The sequence below is a fragment of the Meriones unguiculatus genome, chromosome 4 (assembly GCF_030254825.1).
Source record: "Meriones unguiculatus strain TT.TT164.6M chromosome 4, Bangor_MerUng_6.1, whole genome shotgun sequence".
Taxonomy (NCBI): domain Eukaryota; kingdom Metazoa; phylum Chordata; class Mammalia; order Rodentia; family Muridae; genus Meriones; species Meriones unguiculatus.
In genome coordinates, this window is record NC_083352.1 from 72,578,804 (window position 1) to 72,596,149 (window position 17,346).

A 17,346-nucleotide genomic window follows, 5' to 3' on the forward strand; every position below is an offset into this window, starting at 1 on the left:
AAAGCCAGGCATGGCTCCACATTACAACCCTAGAATGGTGGAGTAGAAGCAGGGACAGCCATATCAGGAGATCTCAGTGGTCAGCCAGCCTAGCCAAAATGGTGAGTTCCTTTGTACAGAGAGAGTCCCTGTCTCAAGGCAATAAAATATGGAGGAAAACAGTAGGTGACTTGCTCTGGTCTACATATCCAAATACAGAGGCACAGAAGCCCACATATTCACAAACATATCACACACACACACACACACACACACACACACACACACACACCCATTGCTTTTAATTAAAACTTTTAAAAGAAAATATTCTTTAATTTAAAAAGGGAAACAAAGGAAGCAACAACCTTATTCTGCATGGCATCATTCTGGGATAGTATGGCTCAAGCCTATGCTTCAGAAAAAAACTCTGTCCATCCAGTCTTGTGGAGTTTTGGCTGTGAAGCCTGGTTCTAAGGAGAGAAACTGAGGCTGGGAATCTTGAGGTCAAAGAACTGACCACTTCGGTGCTGCGGCTCCAGGTGAATGGTGCAGACCACCTGTCATTTCTGGTATGAGACTGTGCAATTACCTATTTAATCCAACAGTATGAGAACCTCACACTTGGTTTTTTATTCTTGCTCGCTGTTTTATGCCTGTATGTAGCACACAGCCAGAGCGGTTAAGAAATCACCATTTATCAAGTGACTGTGGTGCGTTACCATCAAGATCAGTTGTTACAGATAATCTGGGCTACTTAGCCAATCCTTTCCCAGCTGGACCTCATCCACCATATTCCAGCCTTAAGAATCTCACCTGTAACAATCAGACAGGGGAAGAGGGGCTCAGATGTGGAGGCTAAGCTGCTGAACATGTATCAAGGAAAACAGATTAAAACTTGAAAAAGCAAACTGAACAGACGGTCTCTAGTATTGGTTTGGTCCCACTGTCACAGGGATAAACATCTGGACAGCTCAAGACAAACACAGCTTTGGGCTCAGAACAGGAAGGGAAGCTTTGCTCTGTGTGTCGGTAAAATCTGTGTTTTTTGCAAAGCCAAGCTTTGCATTCTCCTCAAAGACTCCTGAGACCCTGCTCTGCATTGTGAAGATCTCTTACTTCAAGGGGACTCAGCATCCAGGCAGGACTTTCTTCAAGGAGACCAGAGATCATTTGACACCTTGGACAGCCCTAGGCGAAGGGATTGGGATGAACATGCATCTACCTGTGAGGGTCAGGACCTGGGGCATCAGACCTGGCTAACAGTAATGTCAGATAGTTACACTCAGAGCAGCACCTGCTAGTGACTTAGAAAAGGCATTGTTCTACGTAGGCAGTCAAGATCCAGAAGGATCATGACTAAGCTGAGTACCTGAAGTCTGTGTAGCTAACCAGCTGACTCTGCCATTAATAGCTGCTTTACTCTCTGTTTTCAAAGCAAAACCCCTCCCTCCCTTCATTTTAATTAGTTGTAAAGGAGACATGTATTCTTTGGTAAGTCTTCTCTTACTTCCTTGCGATGAGCCCCTTTGTGATGTAACTGTTAGTTGTAATTGTCAACTTGCTACAAAGTTGACTCACTTGGAAAGAGATGAGGGATTGTCTACTATGGGTTGGCCTGTGGACATGTTTCTGGGGAATTGTCTGCATTAAACTAACTGATGTGGGAAGAACTGCCCACTGCAGGCAGCACCATTCCCTAGGCAGGGGGTTCCGAAGTTTCTAAAAGGAGAAACCTAGCTGAGTACCAATAAGCAAGCAAGTAGGCATGATGCATTTGTTTTCTCTCAAGTCTTGACAGCTTCCTCGAGTTCCTGCCACCTTGGCTTTCCAACGTTGTGGACTGTAACATGGAATTAATAGCTAAAATAAACCCTCTCCCCCAACTTGCTTTTTGTCAGGTTATTTTACCATAGCAATAGGAATGAAACACCCTTCAAACCAACAGCTATGTGGGATATGTGAGTGAAAACAATGGCAGAGCCCATGTCTTCCAAATGATGGCAAGGGACAAGGCTGACACAGTGTCTACAGGGGTCACAAGATACTATATAGTGTGACTGATGGCACATTAGGGGTGTTGAAGTGTTTGGGAGGTGCTTGGCCCTATGCACCCCAATTGTACAATATCACTCCTATCTTCCTCCTGTACTTGTGACCTGCTTACGCTTCAGCCTTTGTCTTTTCCTCCTGTGCTATCATTGGAGTAGCAGCTCACTACCCTAAGTAGTCTCAGGATCTCCCAGCTTTTGTTTCCCCCTCTGAATACATATCCCTGCCCAGGTGGCTGTACAATAGCCAACCATAGCACCCACTGTCAAAATCTTCTTGTTCTACAAACTCTGCCCAAATTCTCTAGCTTGGTATTTTCAACCCGGACAAGCTGTCTCCAGCCAACATTCCAGGCCTTGTTTGAACACGATGCCCTGGCGTTCTTGGCCCTCAGCCTCACTGGACAACCCTCCAGAGTTCCATAATGTACCATGTTCTTCTGCTCCTACAACTTGCTTTCCTTGAAGACATAACTTCCTCCCTTTGGCTTTTAAGATGCTAATCAAATTTTGAAAAGGGAAACTAAACAGGAGGAATAGGACTTATGACTCGTGTGTGTGTGTGTGTGTGTGTGTGTGTGTGTGTGCGTGTGTGTGTGTGTGTGTTTGTAGTGTGTGATGGCACATGAGTTACAGGAGCATGCTCACATGTATCTTCAGTGTCATTCATCAAGAACCATCCACCTTAGCTTTTTGTTTGCTTATTTTTACTTGATTGCTTGTTTGTTTTTTTACACAAGGTCTCTCATAGTCTGGAGCTCACCTTATTAAACTGAGCTGGCTGGCCACTGAGCCCCAAGGATCTGCCTTTCTCCACCTTCCAAGGTCTGAGATTGTAAACACACATCACCAGATATGGATTTTCCTTTTTAAACATCAGTTCCGGGGGTCAAACTCAGGTCCTCATGTTTACATGGCAAGTATTTCACAGGCTGAGACATCTCCCCGCCTCCAAAGTCCTGGGATGCGCCATCACACTTTGCCTTTCTCCAATTTTGGTACACATCATTGAACCTGGGTCCTGATGTATGCTAAGCAAGAACTCTACCACTAATCACTCTCAGTGTTTATTTCCCACCTCATCAGATAAAACCTCTGGCACAGAGCTGGTACTTGAGAACCCTCAGCTGGTTCTGATGAATACATTGGAATTTGCTGTGATGACCTCAGATAGGAGCAACTATGGCATCATTCCCTACCTGCCACCCCATGTCTGCCATAGCCACGGTAGTGTACGTTATATTGGAATACTATCATGTCAATTTATATCATGTCAATACATACATGTCAATGACAAGTATGTCAATTTCTGCTGGATGTTTTGCATACCAGTTTGATAATTTGATATCGTTCTCCTGCATGTTCTTTTCCCTTTCATTTTGGCTTGCTTTACACTTAAGCTCATTCATTCAAAATTGAAAGTACAGCTATCATAGATCATTCTTATGATCGTGCAGAACAGCTACCATGTGTGTGAAAGGCATGGCCTTACCCCTGTCACACAAGCTCATCCAGACCCAGAACCTGACCTCAACTGTGTTCCAGGCAAAGCCTATTCACACCTATTTCTTTCTGTGTGAAAGAACAACAGAAACCTAGTTATAAAATGAGAAAAGGAGATAGATGATAGTGGTCCCCACATACAGCAGCAAGCCACATACAAATCCTCATCAGATCCTCTCCTGATTCACGAAAGAAACAACTATCCTCATGTCTTCCGCCTTGGAGCAACTGACTTTACTAGTTTCTCTGTGTTCTGAAGTGACAACTGCCATTCCTTCTCTTTTAAAGTTAGTCTTCTCTGACACCAACATGACTTTATGTTGGAAGGTCCCTTGGATCCCTAGTTCCTGTTCTCCTACCATGTGGCTAGTCCCTTGAGTTCCTCAAGTCCCTTCCCTCTCCCTCCAGCACTGTGTGAGACACCTATTCCAAACAATTCTTACCCCACAGGCTCACAAGGCCAACTGGTGAAGCCAACCTCTCTACAAGCAGGTAAGAGAAGCAGGATGTGAGTGGGGAAGACGCAGTGTGAGTTCCAACTGTGGAGTCCTTAAGTGATAGAAATGGGGCACCTAAGAAATACAAGAGTTCAGCATGCATACACACACACACACACACACACACACACACATTCACACATACATACATGCGTACATTCAGACTACATATACACACACTCTCTATTTGTCTCTCTCTCTCTTAGAGGGAGTGTGGTGAGGATAGAGAGACTCCTGGGTCCCGGACTGACAAACTCTTGACACAGTTATAGTTTATGTTGCTATGTCCCACCTTTTATTCTAAGATAATCCAGGTATAGTGTGTGTATGAGTGTTTTTGTGCGTGCATGTGTACATCTGTTTTACTGACCGAGAAAGTTCAGTGCATCCCCAAGCAGGTTGTGAATGCATGATGCTGGTCCACTCTCTGTAGACAGCCCCAAACTACAGGCTTGGATATGTTTAAAGAGTGCCATACTGATTTGTGAGCTCAGTAAGCACTGGCCACCCACCCCACTCGGCCTCTAGAAAACTCAGAGCATCATCACCTCTCCCAAGCAAACCCCCTATTGTAGATACAGGACCAGGGACTCACCAGGACTCTGCCAGTCAGTGTCTGGGCGGATATCATCACCCCTGCCCAGTCCTTCACAGACGTCATCCAGCCGACCTCGGCTGCCACCACCTCCTCTTTTTCATCCACTGGCTTGAGAGTACCATCTGCCTGGCTGGAGCCATTGTTTATCTTCTGGGCCTCCTGGCAACAGAGAGAAATCAGAGTTGAGACCAGAGAAACAACTGGATTTAAATAATATGTCCTCCCACAAAGAACCAGAACCCAAAGGGGTTCCCAGATGAGGGAATATACCCCAAAGATACTGTGGTGGGAGAAGAGAGATGGCTAAGGATTTTATTTTCTTTAATTAGTTTTTTTTTTTAATCAAGCTGTGGGTAAAGCACCTTCCATGCACATGTGTGGATAAGAGTCTATCCTTTCCAAACCTATGTAAAAGCTGGGCCCAGTAGACTACATCTGTAACTTCAGCACTCTTACACAGAGAGGGAAAGCCAAGACAGCAAGATTCCCAGAAACTCGCAGATCCACTAGCCTAGTAACATACACAAGTGGGACCAACACAAGAGAGGTCTCATGGCTAACAAGGTAGACAGAGAGGGATGATACCCAAGGTGGTCCAGGTCCTGTCTCAGGCAAGGTAGATGGAGCACACAGAAGGTGGTGCTCTGGCCTCCACATGCATGCAATGGCACACAAAGAATCCTTTTGATAAAGTTCCTTTTAGAACATCCTTGTGACAGAAAAAAAGGCTGGAATTATTCTCTGATCACTGTAAAGGAAAATGCAACAGTCCTGTCTCTGGCCACAGAGCATTTAAGAGGGTTCCCAGTCAGCACAAAGTAGTCTCTGCAGAAACTATTATGCTTTCGTACTGCCAACCCATCTCCCTTAACTAATTTCCCATCCTTTCCTCTCCAGCTACGCCATGCAAAAGGGATTCGTGATGGCCCCTCAATGATTCTAACAGTGTTCACTCCTCAGTCATACATTTGCCCTGGCAATATCCCCGGCATTTGGGTTATGAACTCTGCCAAGCCAATAAGGCTCAAGTGTGGTACATTTTCTGAAAAGATAGAGAAAGTGACCCTTCCATGAAAAGGAAAACAGCATGGAGGAAAAATATGATGGGATACTAATGCCATCCTCTGAATGCCTTGATCCAGCTGGGTCTAAAGCCCAGGTCTTTGAGTTAGGAGAAACAGTAAATTTCCCCTGCAGAAGTAGAAGTATGCTTGAAGAAGGAAGCCTTCAGATACCCAAAGCCCACATGAAGCTGCAAATGATACACCTTTGCGCACGATGCGCCCTGAGCCCAGGCTGTTCCCAGGCTGCCCAAGGCTTGCTTCTACCTAGTTTTCACCCGTGCACTCTTGACTTCTCACTCACTCCCCTCTGAAAACACCAACACTTTTTTTCCAACACCAATGTTTTACTTTACTCTAGTCAACAGCACTTGAACCTTTTAATATACTCTATAGTTCACTCGTTTATTTTATTTCCTGTCCCACACTCCAACACTGCTGTCTGTTCCCACACCTCTCACAGTCTTAAGCACAAAGCTAGCACAATAGACATGAATGAAATTGGGCATGGTGGCACAGACCTGTAATCTCAGGAGGCTGAGGAGAGAGGATCATCCACAAGTTTGAAGTCATCCTTGACCCCAGAGCTCAAACAAGCAAACAAACAACAATAAAAAGCAATCTAAACTGAATGAATGGCTATAAATAATTGTGACTATCTATTCTTTGTCACCTCCAGAGCCTGGGTTTCAGGATTACCAAATAAAATACAGGACACTCAGCCAAATTTAAATTTTAGGTAAACAAATATCTTCATAAATATGTCCAAAAATACATGGCTTATACATAAGCTAAAGACTCGTCATTCATCTAAAATAAAATTGAACTAGACACATTCTCAAACACCCACTGTGCTTATTAATGCAGATGGAGATGTAAAAAGATGTCAGAAAATTATACTCATCCTGGTATTAATTTTCAAAGAGAAAAACACTAGGAATCACTGTGCTTTGGACTAAAGTAGGACTAGGGAAGGGGAACCAAAGGCAGAGGTAGAAACCTTCTTCAAGGAGAAGGGTGGGTGCAGAGAGACCTGGGAAGTGGGAGAGGATGGGAGAGTCACTCAGCATGAAGATGCTCCTGACTTTTGCTTCTCTCTAGCTAGCTGAGTCTAGCCCCAGTGGAGCAGGCCTGAGAAGCTGAGGTTACAGGGCTGGATGCCCATGGTATTTTACTCCCCAGTGTTTTAAGCTGTAGGAGTTGGAACAACGCCAGTGGGAGCCTGGGAGGGGAAGGCCTTGGGTTACCTGCTGATTGTCATGACATCTGCTGCTCAGGCCTCCTAGGCTAGTCTCAGTGGTTTATTACCTGTTGGGGTCTAAGCCTCAAGGGGAGGGATTCCAAGAGGACTGCTGTGGTGAAGGATGTGATGCTTGGTAGCCATGGTAACCAAGATGCATATTCAAAACAGAAATTTAGCCTCCCACCACCTCGGGGACTGCCCTATGAAAGGGGCCAACGCTGCCTGCTCCCCAGAACTAAACACTGACCAATGGCACATAACACAGACTCAGTTACAGAGACCCAGAGTGCCCCACCTGCACCTCATGTCTGACACTGACACTGAGTAAAGCACAAGGTGCATTCAGCTGCTCAGAGTGCAAGACCCACTCCAGACCTGCAATTTTATCTAATGATCATGCCTGAGTTAGAGGGCCGCAGGCCTCGCCAGTCCAAAATACATCATGCATCTTTACTCCAGCACTTCCTGCAATCTTCTTCAGCCAGAATCATTTGCTACTTTCAGAACAGGTCAGTGAACAGTGAGGGCTGAGGGAAAGATAGGCTTTCAAACCAAAGGTTTTGTGTTTGCTTCTGATTGTTTTTTGAGAAAAGGTCTCAAGAAGCCTCAAGTGTCTCAAACTAGATGTGTAGACAAGGATGACCTTGAACTTCTGGGCTCGCCTGCCTCTACATGCTGAGGGCTGAGGTTATAGGAATACACCCCCACTTCCACTTTATGCGGCACTAGAAATTGAACCTATGACTTTGTACACACTAGGCAAGTACACTACCAGCTGAGCCACACATTACACCAGCCAACCGGTCTCTGGCTGCCACCTAGAGGGCCAGTTTCCTGCTGACTGAACCTGGTGCCTCAATGGACAGACACATTTCAGTACGGAAAAGGCCCAGAGGCAGGAGGCAGGGAGTCCCCTGCAGCAACCATGGTTTTAATGCATCTATAATTCACAGCACAAGAGGTATACAGCACATAGCATGCTATTCCGCCAACCCTCTTACCTATTGTTTTACAAGGCATTCATTATTTTAATTGCTTTATGATAGGCAAGGAAAAACACAAACTAACAGGAGATAATGCCCTTGTTATTATTTGCTTACACTAGATGTTGTGAGCTTAATTACCACATGTGGGAGGCAGGACTGGGGGAGGGGCCACAGAAGCAGGGAGCTACAGCAAGCCCTGTGCCAGCCTGCCTAAAGGATTGCTTCAGATATAGTTACTGCCAACTTGGGGAAGTCTGTGCCGGAAAGGCAAAGTCCTGCATCCTTCTACTGAAAATGTTTTAATTCCACACAGCAGAGGAAAGGGGTTAGACCTGAAGGGTTAAGTGGCACTGCAGGGGTCATGCACTGGGTTAGATAGAATTTATTAGAGCAGTGATGGTCCCCATTTAAGAAGCCAGAACTGGGTTTTAACAATTAGGAAGCAAAAAAATTTCTGTGCATCCATCCTTCTTAAGTACTATAAGAAATCCAGCAGATAAGTAGAATTTCATAGACGGCTTTAAAGTTCCAGTAACTGAGTGCAGGTGTCACCTGGGACAGCAAAGAGCCTGAGGGTTCAGGCTATGAGTAGAGAGCCTATTAGGATTAGGATTAGGCTCCACTGGGGCTAGACTCAGCTAGCTAGAGAGAAGCAAAAGTCAAGAGCATCTTCATGCTGAGTGACTCTCCCATCCTCTCCCACTTCCCAGGTCTCTCTGCACCCACCCTTCTCCTTGAAGAAGGTTTCTACCTCCTATTAGTTGTTTTGCAAAAAGAAGGCCTACTCCCTGATCATGTTAGCTCCAAGCATCTGCCTCCTGTGTACAGAGTGGGAAAAGCATCCCATCTCTGGGAAGGTATAGAAAGCACAGTGGTGTCTGTGGTCCTAGCAAAACCACAACTTTCACAGCTGCTTCCACTGGGTCCTGGGAAGGCCACTGGTCCAGAGTGAGCCTCCACAAGGTGACAACAGAATGATAAACTCTTCTGTAGGTTACAGCAAGACTGTGGGACCCCACCCAGGACAGCTAGGGTGGAATTCCCACACTAGGTAGGCCAAGCCAAGTCCTCTCTTAGCTGCATCATGGCTCTCAACTCCATTGGACTAACCTCTCCCTTCCAAGAAAGAGAGACGGGACCAGATTGAGGACCAATTTCTAGGTCCCCAAACTTTGTTCTTCCTTTTATATTTCATGGCACACTGCCTCAGAAGGAAGACACATTTTGTCCTGAATGGCAAAGCACCCATCCAGCTAACCCAAATTCTCGACTTCCCTGAAGAAAACCCCGCCACTGTCCAGAAAGGATGACCTTGTTGGCAATGGTGACCAGCATACAGACCACCTGTTGGGGACTTGAGCATATCTACCAAACAGCAATATAACTTAAGAAGGAACCCCAGAATGTTGAGTGGAACAAGCCAAGCTCAGAAAGACAAACACCACATTTTCTCTAATGTATAGAATCTAGATATGAATATACACACTTAAATATGACATGAAAGTAGAAAGACAATTTGAAAGGGAGAAGGGGACCAGTAGGAAATGGGGAAGGGGGAACAAGTATATACACAAATATGCAAATGAAAACATCATGATAAAACCTACTATTTTGTGTGTTGCTTTTTATAAGAAATACCAAAAAAGAAAAAGGCTTGGCAACTTCTTAGGATACTACCCTTCTCCTTTGCTATACAGATGAGAAACAGAGGGCTAGGAAAGAAACTGTGTGGCCCATCACCCAGGCCAGCCAAACAATCCCTTCCAAGTGGCTCTCTTATCTCTTGAGTTTCCCCAGCAAGAGGACTGCTTCAGATACAGTCACTGCCAAGCAGTTCCCCCTGCTACCCAAGGCTGAAGCCTTGTCTAGTGTGTGGAACCTATGGGAGAAACCTAACCTTCCCAGAGGGCTCAGCTTTCCTTGCAGTGAAGACCACCCTGGCCTGACACATGAGAGTAAAAGCTAGATTTGATCCCAGGACTCCCTCTTCCCATCTCCCAACCCTCGGCGGTCTCTCTCTGTCTGCCAGACTTACTGAACTGGACCCAGTACATTGGGGATCTCAGGTCTGTGGATTCAGGAGAAAGATCTCTGAGAAACTAGACACTAAAAACCAAGGTCAGTTTTTTAGGCAAATCATTTCACTTCCCCAAACTCCGGTGTTCTTTTCTGTAAATGCTGAATTCCACTTGCCCTGCCCGTGATTCTTGAAGAGGCCCTGATCACACAGAAAAGAGCACTTCCCCAAACACAGTTGTTTTGCAAAGAGAAGGCAGTGAGACACCCCTGTCTTCTAGGACAAGGCTGTTCTCAGGGAGAAGAAAACAATGCAAAGCCCCACAGAGCACAAACCTGAAATGCAGCTTTCTTTACCCTGATGCAGAATGCACAGTAGGGGTCCTTTCTTTTCTTACCACAAGGGTGTTGCAATGACAAATCAGAGGGCTTGTGCTAGAAAAGCCCCCTGCTAGAGAGGATATGAGCAACTGTCACAGCTCTCTTGCCTTTGCCTCCTGACCAGGATGTGTACACAGACACATGTTGGCACTTCCAAGGGCCAAGGTCACCATAAGCACCACACCCCAGCAGGTATGACAGGAGCCAGCCAGTGCAAGCAACTGAAGAGGTCCACCTCAGGAGCTGCAAGCGTGGAACAGGTTTAATTATACCTCCGGTTTTGGTTGAATAATTCCTCATCCCCTGCCGGGAAGAGCAGTTTAGGCAATGACCATCTGGAAAAAAGAATGTAGGGTTTTGTTTGTTTGTTTGTTTGTTTGTTTGTTTTAGAGCTAGTCAGATCATTTTGTCTCTGTGCCCAACATCCTTCTGAAGTCCCCCTTTTCCTCTCTGAAGACCAGTGAGTCCTCACACTGTCCTACCGTTCAATCTGTCCCAGTCCTATCTGTAACCACAGTGTCAGTGTCTGAAACCCACTCGCGCCTCTGCAGCGGCACTGGATTCCTTGTTCTGGCAGACTGTCCACAGCTACTTCTATTTAGAGGCTGTTAGTGCTGATAGCTCCCTTGAGCCCAGTATCCATACAATGCTCTCCTGGGTGGAGGGTTCGGACCCTCAACTGATCCCTGAACACCCTTTTTGGAAATATCAACCCAGTCCAGGTAGGGTTTTCATTGTCTACCTGGAAACCTATATATTTTCATCACTATAGTGAAGCTCCATAGAACAGGCCCCTGTCAGTTTTACAAATTGAACACTGCAGCCTCAAGTTCAAATCCATTTTAGTGGAGTAGAAGGAAGAAGAGGGCTGGCAAGGAGGAGGGAGGGGGCAAGGAGGATGGATGGGAGGACAAGAAAGAGGAGGAAAGAAGAGGTGGGGAGACAAAGAGGAAAGAGATGGGAGAGGGGCAGGAGGAAAACAGGAGGGAAAAGAAGAGGTAAGGAGAAGGAAAGAAAAGAGAAAAGAAGAAAGGGAAGGGAAAGATAAAGAGGGAAGAAAGTGGTTGGGAAGAAGAGGGAAGGAGGAAGGACAGGATTGGTGGAGAAGGAAAGGGAGAACCTAAGAGAAAGAGGTAGGTGAGGGAAGAAAAAGGGACAAGGAGGAGAGCTGCAGCAAATGAAAGCTAGCTCTTGGCAGGCACAGGATCTGGGTAATATTAGTAGAAAGCACAGTAATGATAATGACACTGCTGCCATTATGAGCATGATCACAGCAGTCCTATGAGGTAGGTGCTAATGTCCTCACTTAACAGATACAGGTCTAAGCAGCTGGCCCAAGAAGACACTGTCACAATTTAAAGCCCACTTCCTGACAGCAAAAAGAAGGCAGGGAGGAACACAAATCCATCCTGCCGTCCCAGGGGCAGGTGGAAGTGATAGGAAGGAATTGATGTAGGAATAACGGACACTGCTAAGGTCTGGAAACAGTCTGTCATCATTACCAGTAGGCATTGCACCCACTTCCGGTACTGTATGTACCTCACGGGACCTTCTTCAAGGTCCTTAAAAGGCTGGTTAAATCAAGGTCAGAGAAACACCATCCTTTGTCCTCCAAGAACCACTTCAGAACCATAAATCCTACTTCAAGAAGTCAAATGTCAAATTGGAAATAAGTATGGGTGTTGACAGGCTGGACAAGCCATCTGCTGAGGGCTGAAAGTCTCCATGTAGAAGATCTGACTGTATCCCTTGCCCTTCACATCCTCAGAGGCTCAGTGCTCTCTGCCTGGGCTTTGATGTACTAGGCCTTTCTTTCCCTGGCTGGGCCTTACACTACCTGAGGTTGTGATCTGAAAGTGAACCACTTCTCCTTTCCTTTTGGACTATCCAAGGGGCTCAGTGCATCTCTCATGCTGGAAAACTTACGATGGAGCCTCTACTTGGGACCCTAGAACCAAAGTGTAGACCAGATGCTCCCCTCCAGAGAGCCCTTGTAGAAGTCATGACCAAGAAACTTCCATCTGCTGGGCCTCGTGGTCCCACTGTGTTTCCACATTTTCCAGGTTTACACAATAAGCTGTTTTTCCTGAGCCCCCCCCCAACAGGTTCTTGTCAGAGTTTTATTGTTCCATATGTGAAGACCCCTTCCCAGCTATACTGCATGCCTTCCTCTGGCCTGCTCCCCATCTCTCAAGCTGAGCCAGGAGCCTAGACACAGATGCCTTCATCTGGACATACAGCAAAAACTTTTTTCCTTCCAGAGGGATGGTGACAGGTGGTGGAACTGGGCCTGGCCCTGGGAGGTCTCTATCCTGCTGTCAAAACAGAGCCCTCACCTGGGTAACTAGCAGTAGTGAAATAAACCCGTAGTCCTCTGTCCTAGAAAGCCCAGTCTTTTACGAGGGACCATAGAGAACCATGCAAGGAGGGCAGAGGAGACAGGCTCAAGTTCTGTGACAATGGGATCAAAACATCTTTGATCAGTTGCCCCCATCAAGGCTCTGTGCCACCTACACATAAGTGAATGTGATTTTTTTTTGGGGGGGTGAAATTTCCATATGCCAATTTCGGCTTTATTGCAAGAGAATGACCATGACATTCTGTAGCCTATCTTCTCTGAAAACTCTGAAATACCATAATTCAAATCTTTCAAGAAGAGGGGGTACTTCCATGCCTCCACGAAAAGCAACACCCTAGTTCTGTTCCCCTGGGGTTCCCCAGACCTACAAGTAGAAGAACTGTCCTCCTTTCACGCCCACTCCAATGCCAGTGGTGGAAGAGGAAGCCCACCACAGGCTCGCAGACATCCTGGGCGGGAGGAGAGCAGACTGTGGGCATTTCCCCAGGTACCAGTAATCCTGCATATTAGGGCATTAGGCAGATTACCAAAAGCAGCTCAAGCAAGTAAAGCATAATGTGGGTGCCGCCAGCTGGGGTGTTCATAGCCAGAGTTCTATGAATGGACAGCTGAGAGGAGGTGGCCACTGGAGACTCTAGGAAAGAACTAGGGCACAGGAGCCCTCAGGTCCCAGCCAGAGCTGGTGCAGAAGGGCAGCAGAGCTCATCCCTGCCCTTGGGAAGTACAGCTACACATCCTCTCTCCAGCTGCTGAGAACTTCCTGTGTCAATAATAGCTACAGAAAAACTCATCCCCATTGATCTTAGGGACCCGGCATGAGGCCATCCCAAATGGCCAGCTGGTATTCTTGCTGACTATTGGGCCACAGCACCAGGGATGAGGCACCTTGTCCACAGATTTGGTTCTCAGAAGCTTAAAAATAAGCTCAGACAAAGCCCGCTGTTCCGGAGTTAGAAGGCCACCAGAGTGTACCAGGCATCCCTGGCACAGCCCACATGGTTAAGGAATTTTTAGCCGTTGCTGTCCAGGCGTACCAGACACATTCTTTTTCCACAGCTCCTGTGTGAACAATCGCACTTCAGAAGTCTTTGTGGTAGAAAAAGGCGACAGTAGAGAAAGGCCAAGCGACCTTTAACAAAAGCTCACTATCTCTGCACCTCACAGTCTCGTGTCTCGGAATCGAAGGAGCTGTGTAAACTCTCCCCAAGGGTCTTGTATAGCTATGAACCACCTTGACCTTGTAGCTTGGATTACAGGTCCCTCACTGTGCTTGTTCCTGGCTCATCTCTGTCCACTGCATGTCATTTTCCTCACTGGGGACATGATGAGTGAGGGCAGGGATCCTTCCAGCTCTTCTCAGAGTACTTTCTAAGCCACTCCTAGTCTGCCAAGTTGCACAGGGGTAGCTGGCCCTCAGAAACTTCTTGGTCCCCTCTATCCTCAATAATACACCAACTTGGTTGTCTTACTTCAATGTGCGAGACCATTAGTAGCTAGACTGTACTTTAAATCTGATCTACTCTAAGTCTAGAGGCCAGGTTCTTCTTTCTAGCTTATGATGCCTAGATAGGCACAACAAACTAAGAATAAGATAGGCACTCTCTCCAAGAGGCTATTTTTTAATACTACTGATGTGATTGTCTTATACTTGACAGCTTCTAAGTAACAATATAGCATGGACACCTAAATTGGGTTTTAGTCAGACATGTAGAGAAATGTCCTAAGCTAGGGATTGCCAAGCTGACCCATGAAGCATAAGACATGTTCACAAATGCTGATCTTTGCCACTTCCAATTAATAAGTTATCCTTCAAGTTTGAATGGTAAATACATGTATCTTTACAAAATTATGATGACTGACTCTTTCAACTAGTTTAATGTTAGGGAAAAGAGTAGAAGCCTAGAGTTTGCTGTTGGGGCCTTGGAGATTTGGAATGGTTTAAGAGATATTTCCTCTATTACTCCTGGGTCAGGGTATCCTTGGGCAAGTCCAAGGCAGCTAGCTAAACTGCAAGGAGCCAGACACAGAACTGTCAATCTGCAGGGCAGACCCATGGGCCCTACAGAACCACCCAGATAGAATGGCTCCAAACTGGCTAGACAAGGAACCATCAGAGAGCCCCAGCTGGAAGACAAGCTCAAATGTCTAACCACAGCAGGCAGGTCTAAGGCAGGGCCAAAGGTTCAGCTAGATTAGTAATGGAGACAATTGTCCAAATGCTTTGTACTGTCTCTGCGAATGCTGTTAGCAACACCACAGTGAAGCACTATCTTCCCATGTTAAAGACGAGCAGTCGAGGTACTAGGCAGGTCCCTGTGTAGCACAGAGGCCTTACAAAGCTGCCAGAAGCTCATTGCCCACAAATCCCTTTTCTTTATGATTTGCATTTTATGGGCACTTTCCTGTCTCAAGGATACCATGTAACACTACAAAAATTGCTTTCTTTTCTGAAAAAGATTAAAATGACTCTCAGAGTGACAGTGCTGGAATACTTGGAGAGAGAGAGGGCCACCAGGGACCTTGGAACACGCATGACCTTTAGGTATGAGGAGCTGAACACCATAGGAGATTCAAACTTGAAAAACAAGAAAATCATAAAACACAGATATAGAGTCACCAAGAATGAAAAGTGGATGAAGGAGTTGTGAGATGGCCAGGCCATGTCAGAGTCACAAAAGTCCTTTTCCCTGGCTCGACCTTACTGAACTGTGCAACCCTGATCAAGTCATCTCATGTTATCCCAGCCTTGGCTTCCTCACTGGCAAACCAGGCCAAATACTTCCTCAAATAGTACCTGTGAGGGTCACCATAATGACAATAGTAACAAGATGCCCGGAAGTCTGTGGATGGCAATTAGCACTTCCTCAGTGCCAGATGATGCACTTGTATGACCTTGGCCATGCTCTGCCCACCAGGAGGTTAGTACCCATTATGTTCCAAGTAGCAAACATGATCTCTGTCCAGTTTCCCAAAGCAGAAGCAGGATTTGCTCAACATGAACAAGAGTCTGAACCACTAGGATCTGCAGGAAATCTCCATGTCATGTGTTTAGGAAAGAAATCAGGGACCTTCATGCCCATGTCAAATTAATTTTCTTGACTCAGGCAGAGGGAAAAAAGACAAATTGTGAAAACATAGGTGTGAATCTGGATGGGACCAGGGATTTGTCAACCTGACAGGATCTAGAAACAGTAGGGGACAAACCTCTGTACGCTCCTTTGAGGAATTACCTAGATTAGGATAAGTGAGGTGGGGAGACCTGCACCCCCCCACCCCTAGTGTAAGCAGCAGCATTCCATGGGCTCGAGTCCCACATCCTGTAACAAGAGGAGAGCTGAGCAGCAGAAGTCACAGCTCTCTCTGCTTCCTTGCTGTATATGTAATGTGACCAGCTAGTTCATGTACCTGATGCCGTGAGGTACCTGTGTGATGAGCTGTGCCTTGGAACTGTGAGCCAGAGCAAACCTCACCCTCCTTAAGTTGATTTCAGCAGGTCTTTTGCCAAAGAGACTAGGAAACTAAATACTAGAGGGAACAAATGAAGGCCCTGAGGAATGGGGGTCTTATGGTTATTAAACAGGTTTGTTCAGTGGGTCAGAAAGGCAACAGTCTCTTCACATCTAACCTCCTCCTAGCTCTTCAACTGGCTACCCAGCCTCCAGAGAGAAGTCACAGAGGGGAAGAGGGAAAAGGTCAAGAGTTAGAGAAAAAGAGAAGGAAAGAAGTGGGCCTAGTAACACATGAGATAAAGACCATTGGGTCCACAAGGGACCTCAAGCCACATAGTAAAAGGTTTTGTGAGGTGGCTCATGGGTATGGTCATTCCACAAGAGCTACAAGGAACACAGAACCGCACTGTCCAGGACGCTGTCTGGAACGGAGAGGCCAGCATTACTAACGTAGAGAGCCAGGGATAGACAGCTGACGCTCTCTCCAGAGAAGAGCTGTCTTTTTCTTTGACATTATGCTATCACTTCTTTGTTGGGTATTAACATGCCCTTTGAATAAAATGACAATGATGGTAGAACTGGCATTTGACAGTTTCTTTGTTAGGCCTTTGCTTGTCGAAATAGGAAGTTGGCAGCCTTGTGAAATTCTTTCTGTGTTTTAAAGTTTAATTGACTCTCCCAGGAAAAGTCTAAGCAGCACTTGCACAGCACAGACCCTCATTCTACAGATGGGAAAATGAAAGCACCTAGATGTCATACTCAAGGAAGCCCAGACTGTGTCTGACACCTGTCCTGATCAGAAGAGTCAGAATCTGATGAACACACTCTTGGGCCTCAGAGCTTGAACATTCAGTGATGCCTGCCCACAGGACAGAGGGAAGAGATCACATGGTCCCCAGAGTGTGGAGCCACTTCATAGGGTCTCAGTTTCCAGTATCATGTCCCCTTGCTGTTACTATGACAGGAAATGCAGAGATAAGACAACCTCTCTGAAAACACCACAGCTGTCCCATGGCCTCATGCCATCATTCAAGAGGAACCAGTTGTAGTACATTCACCAGCTCATAGCAAGTGTGGTGAACATCAAGGAGAGACCCCTCTAAATAGGGGAAGAATACAGAGAAAAAGTGAGTAAGACATAAACAATTGGAGCCACTGCCTGTGCCCAAAGTGACACAGAGCCTTCAACCCCTTCTCTGCTTGCTCTTGTCCTTGCAGTTCCTGGC

General features: G+C 46.2%; 1 protein-coding gene across 31 annotated transcripts in view; it reads right to left on the reverse strand.

The window, feature by feature from the left end:
• The window catches only part of Kcnma1 (potassium calcium-activated channel subfamily M alpha 1), a 695,343-nt gene that overhangs the window by 486,603 nt on the left and 191,394 nt on the right, over window positions 1–17,346 (reverse strand). For all 31 annotated transcript variants that reach the window (XM_060382122.1, XM_060382121.1, XM_060382116.1 and 28 more), the window contains exon 2: window positions 4,623–4,784. In XM_060382122.1, coding sequence (XP_060238105.1) covers window positions 4,623–4,784 — 162 coding nt within the window. The remainder of the gene's footprint in view (window positions 1–4,622; window positions 4,785–17,346) is intronic.